Below are 9938 nucleotides of genomic sequence, written 5' to 3'. Positions count from 1 at the left end.
AAATGCAAGTATATTTTCGGATGAGTAATGCTGCTGTCTGGTCTTATTTACTGCTTGGCTCTAGCGTTACCGTAACATCCAGGTACCATAAAATGGCAGGCCGTATCCGGCTATGACATCTGACCTTTCATTGGCGATAGTAGTAAAAGCAACCACTCCAGGCAGCAACGACGAAAGGTTTTAGAACTTACTGGCGTCGTTCGCGGAATACCGATGCGTCCGCGCTTACGCTCGTAAACTCTCGCTGGTCTTCCTCCATGCTTCGCTCGCGAATTTCTCTTTTTTTTTTCAGGGATTTAATTCGGACTTGTCCTGCTTCAGTGCAAAAGTAGTCCTCTATCGATAGCGGTTTGATTCTATTAACGGTCATTAATCAATTGAAGATTACCTGGTAACGTCTTATATTTCCTTAACATATTTGCTTGGGGTTCTATTGTTTATTTTTTCTGCATGCTAGACGCTCGTGGTTGTCTTGTGGTTTTTTGCCTTTTAAGTGTACTAATTATAGATGTTTGTACTTGCATATACCTCCGACCCCCTCTGTCTGCTGTATAGGTGTTAACTCACGGGAACTTGTATTCACGTGAGTGAATATAAGTTCACCCTGCTCTGTTACGTAACCCCACATTGGCCTAGAATCTGTGGCAATAAGTAAAAATTAAGAAAAAAAATAATGAATCGGCCCAGGTGATGACTAGCTTGGCGATTTCCCAGGGTCGACTGGCGCGAGGGAGCAGCTTGCCCGCGGCGACGACGTGCGCACTTTGCGCGACGCCCGCGGAAGCACGACACAAACACAATGTTCTCATCTTTCTTGCGCCCTTCCTCGGTGCGCGCAGGTGGCTCCGCTTGCACAGAAAGAAAACAAACAAGTAAAACAAAACGAAAAAAACAAAACAGACAATAACCGGCGCGGAATCTCCCGGCGAACGGTGGGTCGCGCGCTCCGGTTGCGCGTCTGCCGCCCTGCCGCTTGCTGCAATGCGCAGTGCGTTCGCGATCCCGAAAGTGCACGGCGCTGCTGTGTCTACGGCTGCTGGAGGCTTCGCCGCCGCCGCCTGTGTGCAACGCGAAACCGATTTCACTGTGCGCGGAGCGAGAGCGCGGAACTCCTCATTTCGCTCACGTATCTCTCAGAAGACGCGGCGGCATTCACTGCTGCTGCTGCTGCTGCTGCTGCTGCTTGCTGGACGCCGCTTGCCGCGCCGCCCAGACGCTGGTACTACCGGTTCCCCCCGGGGCTCGTCTCCTTCTTAACAGGATCGCCGAGGCACACGCCCTCCTCGTGCGTAACCAGCGCGCAACGAGACCGGCGTGTGTGTGTGTGTAGTGCGATCGCGAGCGCCGACGCCTGTGCGGCGACGAGACGGTCTTGACTCCTTGACCACGCCGACTCGCCAGGATGTGGCTACGGGTGGCTGCGCTCAAGAGTCGCCTCAGCTCGCAGCGGAAAAGGTGAGCGCGCGTTGCAGCGCTCGACGATTTGTTGGACTCGAGTCCGCGCCTGCACGAATGAGAGAGATTACTCTGGCTCGTTCTCCGTAAAAAACTATGTGGTGCTCGCGCTTGGAAAGGCGCGACAATCTTGCCCCGAGGCATTACGAGGTGTTCGCATCGCCGAGTGGGGTGTTGACGTTTCTGCATTTTTGCGGAGGTCTCTATCACGAGTTGCGGCTCGATACGACCTATACTCGTATAGTACTGTCGGTATCGGAGTGCTTCGGTCAAAAGCGTTGAACGACTTTGCTCACACCGAATTTGCGGACCGGGAGCCTATGAACCGCAGCGTGCGTTCGCCTCTTAAACGACAGATTTTACGGCGCCGCGGTGACACGGAATGCGCTGCTTTTCTCGAACACTTGTGCATCGAGCTTGTGAAGCATGTCAGCCCCAGCTAAAGAAACGGTTACTCGAAATTTAAACGTCATTTTAATTAAAGCCTTAGCGTTAGGAGGGTCAAAGAAAATTGAAAGAGCTGTACGTGAAGTCTGGGAAACCCATCCACGGGAATGTATGCGTACGTACATATTAGTGCAACTGACGGTAGTGCAAGTGCTCCGGACCACCGTCTGCGCCACCACCGTCAGTTGCACGTCGCTGTCCAAGAGGCAGCGGGTGTGACGAGTGAGCTCCTGAATGACACTTTGCAATGTTGTGACCGTGGTTTAAACCATGCATCCGGGACCTCAAAGAGGTGTGACGTAATGATAACGCATTTCTGTCACAATTACCGCTAAGTCACAGCTGAATTTTTATTTCTGTATCTGCAGTATGAGTTGTATAGTAATCGAGGTATACGGAGCCTTGCAAGCATTTACAAGTTATTGGCAATTTGAAAATGTTTAAAGTTTTGTTCCGACATCAAGAAAAGAATATATATATATATATATATGTATACACACTGTTGTTTGCATTTCGAACTCGCAAAAAGGCAATGAAATGCCTGACTTATTCCCGCCGCCCAAGCGAATAAGCTGTCTACACAACGTTCGATGTACGTCGAAACAAGACAGCACAAATTAAGAGGAAGCTTTAGCTCGGGCACAACTCCGACGCTACCCAGTCAAATACATGTAAAAGGCAAAAACGTTTTTCTGAGATAACCCCTCGACCGATTTTAATGAAATTTATTGCATTTGAGAGAGAAGGTTAAATTCTAGTGATTTTTGGAAGCGGAATTTCTATTTAACGCCTGAATTTTGTTAAAAAGATTTTCAAAATTCACAAGTCTGAAAAAAAAAATAAAAGCACGAAGTTTACAAATTAGTACCTCTGCGTCAACTACAGGTATCGCGGTTCCGTAAACGGCACCCATTGGGTCATTGAAAGCGGACAAAATCAATATGTTATTTTATATCTTAGGTGAATTTGTTACGTTGTGTACATGGGTTCCGCAAAAGCTGTATTTTCATGTTACTAAATTTCTTTATATTCATGTGTAACATATCAATTTTGTACGCTTTAGATGTACTATTAGATGCTATTCACAGAATTGTGATATCATTTTTGATTGCTGAGTTACAGAGTTGCAAACTTCATAATTTCGTTTTCTGAAAATTTTCGATTTTGTCAATTTTCTCAATAAAAAATTGACGACGTAAACAAAAAAAATTTGAAGTGAACAGTCACTAAACTTTTAGTTTTTATCTTAAATGCAACAAATCTCGCCAAGTTTGCTGCAGTGGTTGCCGAGAAAAACGAGTTCTTCTTCTACATGTATTTAGATATAGTAGCAGCCGAGCTCAAGCGTCCTCTTGTCAGCACATGTACATGAGCAATGCGTAACAAAATCAGGAACCAGAACCACACGATTGCTAACAATCACTTTAATACAACAATTTAACGCTAAACCAATAAATTGGATCCGCCTTCGTTGATTACCATTCTTCGTTTCTTAATTTCTGGGCTTCAAGATGTAGAAACAACGCCGCCACGTTGAGAGCAGTGGGAAGGAAATTGAGCTGGCGGTGCACGTTATAGCGTGTATCACACACTGCCGATGCGCGCTGCAAGCGCCAGTCGACTCGGCGCCATGCCGAACCTACTGGCGCCTGTGCAAGTGGATGTGTGACCGCTTTGTAGGCAGGCTTAATGCCATCAGGTATATTCCATGCGAGGGTTCATGAGCCTCATGCCTGCTCTCCTAAGATATCACGTGTTACGTGGTGCCATCGGGCTAAAAATGATGTTCCACATCCGCACGCCATGGTTCTGAGTGGCGCTGGCGAACACTCCTATAGGGCTAGATCTAGTAAAACAATAATACCCAAGTTAGTGGACGAACTTATGGCCGTCGCCGTTGCACAATTGGTGCTGCAATGCACGAGTAATGCAGAGGTTGCGGGCTCTGCTCCCACCGGCGACAAGTTATATTTTCGTTAGCAATGTTTTCCGTCCACTTTCATTTCCCTTTTCTTCATTATTTCTACATTGCCATTTCAACCACGCTAAATTTTCCCAATGCTTTGCTTGGCATCATTGCCTATTGGCTTTATGCGGTCATGATTAGCAGAATCGAGCCCTTCAGTTCCCCTTCTTTTTCTCCACTTTGTAGGCAGGGGATTCTATATTTTCTAGATAAAAAAAAAGTATTCTTTGCGTCCTATGAAGGAAGTTCGATGGCCCACAAAATATTGCGTGGTGTTCCCCAGGATCATTCATTCATTCACAAGCCCGGCGCTGTTTAAGATCTCCCTCAACGGTCTCGACAAGTGCACGCAGAATTCGGTGGCTATTTGGTTTTTAGGCGGGTATCATCTGCGTGCACCTTACACCCAAAAAGGGCGTAAAGGTGTAAGTTATGTACGCATTTACACCCTTATTGAATTGTAAAGACGAAAGATATTTTACAGTGTACGGCCCTTTGTGGGCAACACGCGCTTCCTGCGCTCAAGACTACAAAATTCCACCCATATTGATACAGAAATTCCACACGCTCGGCAGGCCTTGAAATATCACCTGAGAAGTGCTCTGCGATTGCCTTGTTGATGCGTGAGGTCTCACGCTATTTGCTAAAGGTTGCAGGCACTTCCGTATCTTACGTCACAAGTTTCTGACAGTTACAACTGATAGGCTTCTGAGGTAGACACGCCGCACGTCGGACACTTGAAGAAGAAACTCAAATCCTTCGCAAACATTTTCCGCAGGCGTCGTGGTGGAGCGAGCGGACGCTCTGTATACGTTATCTATGCTGCGCGTAGATTCACTACGTCCTCCTCCGGTACGGTCCGCTGACCCTACAGAGCCTCTCCAAGGTCGATTCAAATAGGTCGCGAAGCTTCGGGCGAAAAGCGGTTCAGTACAGATTGTCACCGACATCAGCATGGGGGGTTATGGGAGCAGCGATTGAAGCGCGACTAGGTTTGGAGGGAACAAACATTGGGAAAGAAAAACGCGTTTTTTAATTCAAACGAGACACAGTTAGATTCATTCAACGAAAATAATGTTCCTAGTCAATTTTATATATTCGTGACGATTAAAGAAAGTACAAGTTTAATTTTTTTATTATTAATAAATGCATTTCTTTTCAGCGCCCATCGCTACAGGGGGCGTTGACGCCACTATCACTCGCAATGCAATGCACGTCTTGAAATGGGCAGAAAGGCGCACTCGTATCACCTGTTGAAATACGCCCCCCTCACAGTTTCTGCTTTCTTCCTTGTCGAAGTTTGTCTGAATTTGGTGACGCGGGTAGCTTCATTGCTTCTTAATCTGTTCAGTCAAAAGTAGTGAGTTACGACCGCCAGATAAATGTGTAGTTGTTTTCGTGCGGCTGCGCTGGCCGACGGGCTTGGCATCCAGCAATAGGATCAGCACTCTACACCTAAAGCTTTCGTCGGCCTCCAAAGAAAGTATGTTCTGTGCAGGGATGCGATTTCGACAACCGTACGGCTGGCCTTTTCCTGCATCGCTTGCCACGCTGAAAGCTCGAAACGCCCATCAAGTCGAATGGCGGGGCATTTGAATATATAGCTCCAAAGGAAGAACAACAAAACAAATTTCGCGCCTTCGAAACAAAATGACGCCACTTCTGCTTTTAACGGACATGGCGTCACATTATTTTTTCTTCCGCCGGAAGTGTTCCCACCGCATACAGATGGCGCTAAGCCCCATGGACCGCCGATGGACCGCCATGTTTTGAACGTATGGGCTCCTATGGAAGCTTCGCTACCAGGTATATTTACCTTGGCCTCTCACTACGAATATGAAATTCGTGGAGGGTTCACAAGCTGAAGTATATATTGCGAATGTTACATGCGACTTCCTTGGTGTAAACAAAAAGCCACGCCGACAGAGCGCAGCGCCTTTCGTTCCGAATTCTTTAAAATACGAGAGGTTACTTCGCGCATCACATCTGATATACGTCGCAAGAGCCCCTGGCCATTGCCTTGCAACCATTGGCATCATTGCGGTGCACGACCTGTTCCATTACCCATTGTGAGAGTCTTTGATACACGCGACTGCTTTTACCACCACAGCAGCGTTCTTGTCGAATGACCACTGTGCCAGCTATAGTGCCGAATATACGGGACAAGGCTAACGCCTCCCGCGCTACCTTTAGAATAATCTCCACTCGGGCGCACGTCGAGGTGCTACGAAGGTTGGCGCCACGTTCACGCCGATGACACCGTCACATCACATTTTTCTACGTACAACAGGTGCCTGGATTCCATCTATACTGAAACAACTATTTCGGCGAGGCTCAGCCACGGATTTCGACACGGAGTTCGCCGCACTGCGTGCGTGACATAGCTCCCGTTTCGGACGAGCCAACGAATCGATGGGTGACCTTCATCGACTCTCGGGCAGCTCTTATCTGTTACGGCCAAAAGACGATCTCTTTCGAGGCGCCAACGGGTCGGCATGAAGAGGCGTGCAGATTGCACCGCAACATTGTTGTGCACGTGCCTCAGTCGCTGGCCCCTTTAATTCGGCATAGCAGGGTGTGCATACGTCGAGGCTGACCACGCTGCGGAGGTGGCACACGGCTGCTCATCGTGACTCGTGTTGCCAACCATCGCGAATTTTGAGCAAACATCGAGCGTGCCGACTTGACTCAGTCGGGATGGACAAATGTCCCGACTCTCGCTTTATTTTTCTTTCTGATAAATAACAATCGATAAACCAGATTTCTGATTTATAATGCCCTAAAAACTTCATTGCAGATTCCTCTCGTTTGTTTTGTGTGGCGTTATCCTAAACAAAGGTAGTTTCGCTTTTGTCATGGCCTCAGTTATGTTGTAAGCCTTGAACGTTCACAGTACCTTTGTCTGTATAGGTAGCCGCGTTATTCAGGCAACTGTTTCTTTAAAAAAATCGAGGCATGGTCAAACTAAAGAAAAACAACAATTGTGCACCTTTGTTGCAAGTACAGACTGGCGGCTCGTAGCAATGACAGGGTCGGTCGTCTCCAGCCAGGCCATCTCCCGCCACCCCCCGCACCGACTTCGTCCGGTGAAGAACTGGCAAAGCTAATCGCGACTGGTGTCTCCGGCTGCTTCAAAAAAGGAGCGGGTCAGGCGCTCATACAAGCGCCATCGTCTGGCGCTGAAACAGTACCGACCGCTACATTCGAATTGCTCACCCAAAATCGTATCTCCAAATGCCGAGTGGCCTTTCGAGGAGCGAGTGCACACATGTCCCCACCGTATTCTTTTGAACGTTGCCTACGAATTACTGCCTGCGGAAACTGCAATTGACGCGATAGTCACGCACGGCTCGATAGGGTTGCAAGGTGAGCGATTACTTGCACATTGTTTTGAACGTGAGCACGCGCTTTGAGGCCTCAAAAGAAGTAATCAAATCTGCTTTGAATTTATGTAGCAGCTCCTTCGAGCTGCGACATATTATTCAACCTTGGAGCACGTGCTATACGCACCCAACAAGGACACTATATTTGCCTGCGTCCAAGACACTGGCCTGACCCAGACACGTTAGTTACCTGATGCAGTTTTGTGAGCCTGAGCTTGTTATTTGTGTTGCTTGTGTATGATTGTGCTTGTGTACTATGCATGAGGGGGTCATGTACCTACCACGCTTGTCATCTGCAGTGGCATTCAAAGCGTGTACATGGCCAGGAAAACATTTCGAGCACCCATTAAAGGAACTCCCTCGCTAATGGTGCTTTCGAAGTGGCAAACGGAAGCGGTCAGTGGCGGCTGCTACGAAAGTCTCTCGAGATGGCTTACCCCGATCCCACCGGCATCACCGCGAGGCCAGCGTAATATATAGTATAGGGCGGTACATCGAATAAAGGTATCATCGAATAAAGGATCAATTTAATCGCTTAATCGAACAATCCAATATGTAGATTCACGCACGTAAGCCAAAGACAGTTTTTGTGGGTAAACATCGAAGAATAAATAGAGGACACGTAATATGAAATGGTAATTTGTTGCTTTTAGTATCACGTCACAGACGCGTTGCTCGAGTGCTCATATACTGTATCAAGCATATTAAACGTGCGTCCCTCAGCCTAAATCATAAGTCCTGCTGCAGTAAACTATATTCACTTCACAAACACTTGTTCCACTGGCTTGTAGCCTATACACGTGTGTGGCTTGACTTTTGCCTGGTCTCTTGATACACATGTACGACGACGTCTCATAGTCGTGAAACGCAATCGGCGGCTCCTTTCTTCCCTGTTCAACACGCGAAGCGGGGGTACCTGCAGTGCCGGCGCTTGCTTGCTTTTCCGCTTGTGAGTTCAACCAATTAATCGCGATCAAAAACGTAATCGCGACTAACGCATTAATCGATTAATCAGACGTTTTATAGATCAGTCACCGAGCCCTACGTTTGAGCCCACGTTTCGCGAAGTTGCGAGCGCAGTACTGTGCATCTACTCGAAAGCGCCATAGGTCTCTTCAATAAGGCTATGCTTGTCGTCTATGGTGTTGGGCTGCTGAGCACGAGGTCGCGGGATCGAATCCCGGCCACGGCGGCCGCATTTTCGATGGGGGTGAAATGCGAAAACACCCGTGTGCTTAGATTTAGGTGCACGTTGAAGAACCCCAGGTGGTCAAAATTTCCGGAGTCCTCCACTACGGCGTGCCTCATAATCAGAAAGTGGTTTTGGCACGTAAAACCCCAAATATTATTATTATGCTTGTCGTTGCACTAAGCAGCCTCCTGCGTCACCAGGGGACTTTTAATTCGATATATATTTTTTAACTGTCACGGACGTTCGTTGACGATGTCGACGCTTAACGTCCGGCCGGCTGGTCCCGGAGCCAGTGTAATCAAAGGCGTGGGTGGACCGATCCTGCGGCAAGTGCGCGATATGTGTCTTCGCAACGGTTATGGGGCGATAGAAAGAATAAACAACAAATGAAGATGCTTGCTGTTTAATCAAGCGTTTTCAGCGTCTTATTGCTGTTGTGTTACTATATATGTAGCGGACTACTCGCGGTAGTGTGTAATAACCATTGTAACAGATGCAAGTTGTATACATGTCGCATAATAGGTGGACATAGTTAGAAGCTCACAATGTTATAAGGAGTAGGTAAGAAGTGTCACTATAGATTGACGTCGTAAGGGCTTCGTAGGCAGTATCAGTAGATCCTAAGGCCGTACCAATTGACTGATGACCATGCGGCAGGAGGAGGGGGGGAGAGGAGAGGAGGAAGTCTTCGTGCGTGTCGACGGATAGTCATTGATAGATATAGGATATACACCATGCAGAGTTATTGCGATGCAGTCCCTCATGCGTTGCACGATGACGCACGAGATTTCCCTCTGAAACCAAGCTCGAAGTTGGTTCGTAGTAAAAACAGGGCCCAGCATGATTAAATTACGACGTTTCGGAGAGACAGCGAAGGGGCGTTCGACGTTAGAAGCCGTAAAACGCCGTTCCAAGATTAAGGTTGGCCCCTTTGACTACATCTGTTACGAACGAGAACTAAAGCTGTGTGTGAATGGCCCCGCCTGTGTCGTGGACCTTCCTTTAAGCCACGCTGACCTCTGTGTCGCAAGGTACGCCGCTCGAAGTCAGCCGTTCGCGTGCGATTTAAAGTTGCCGCAGGAGTCCTTTGTCATCATAGAACACTCGGTCGCAGATGTGGGATCGCACTTGTACAGCTGAATTCCGCGACACCATAAAATGCCAATCTGCGTCAGTACTCCACGAACAGGAGTTCATTCGTTGAGTGGCGAATGCACATTAGCATTGTTACGTTCTGGCGGTTTTACGTTCTTAACCTACCTCAGACAGCGCGCGCTGCAGCAATAGAACTTGCAGCAGGGGTCAGCGCACTCGCTAAAGTGACAGCGACAGGTTGACACAAACCGTGTGCGGCGGCAAAACGTGTCCGTCGGCGCTCAAGAATGCGTCATCGGCTGGGCGAGCACGTGCAGCGTGCTGTCAAAACGTCCTGCAAATAAGCAGCGTTTGAGAGCTATTCGACTGCTAACAGTAGGCATATCGTTAAGACGAACGA

At 48.1% G+C, this 9938-nt stretch overlaps 1 protein-coding gene across 1 annotated transcript in view; it reads left to right on the top strand.

Annotated features, from left to right (window-relative positions):
- The first annotated feature begins 972 nt into the window (after positions 1-972).
- Positions 973-9938, top strand: part of fray (oxidative stress responsive kinase frayed) — a 247480-nt gene continuing 238514 nt past the window's right edge. Inside the window, exon 1 of the mRNA XM_075682294.1 lies at positions 973-1455. Coding sequence (XP_075538409.1) covers positions 1403-1455 — 53 coding nt within the window. The 5' untranslated portion in view covers positions 973-1402. The remainder of the gene's footprint in view (positions 1456-9938) is intronic.

The sequence above is a fragment of the Dermacentor variabilis genome, chromosome 2 (assembly GCF_050947875.1).
Source record: "Dermacentor variabilis isolate Ectoservices chromosome 2, ASM5094787v1, whole genome shotgun sequence".
NCBI lineage: Eukaryota > Metazoa > Arthropoda > Arachnida > Ixodida > Ixodidae > Dermacentor > Dermacentor variabilis.
Note: the sequence above shows the minus strand (reverse complement) of the source record. Positions and strands in the feature narration are given on the sequence as shown.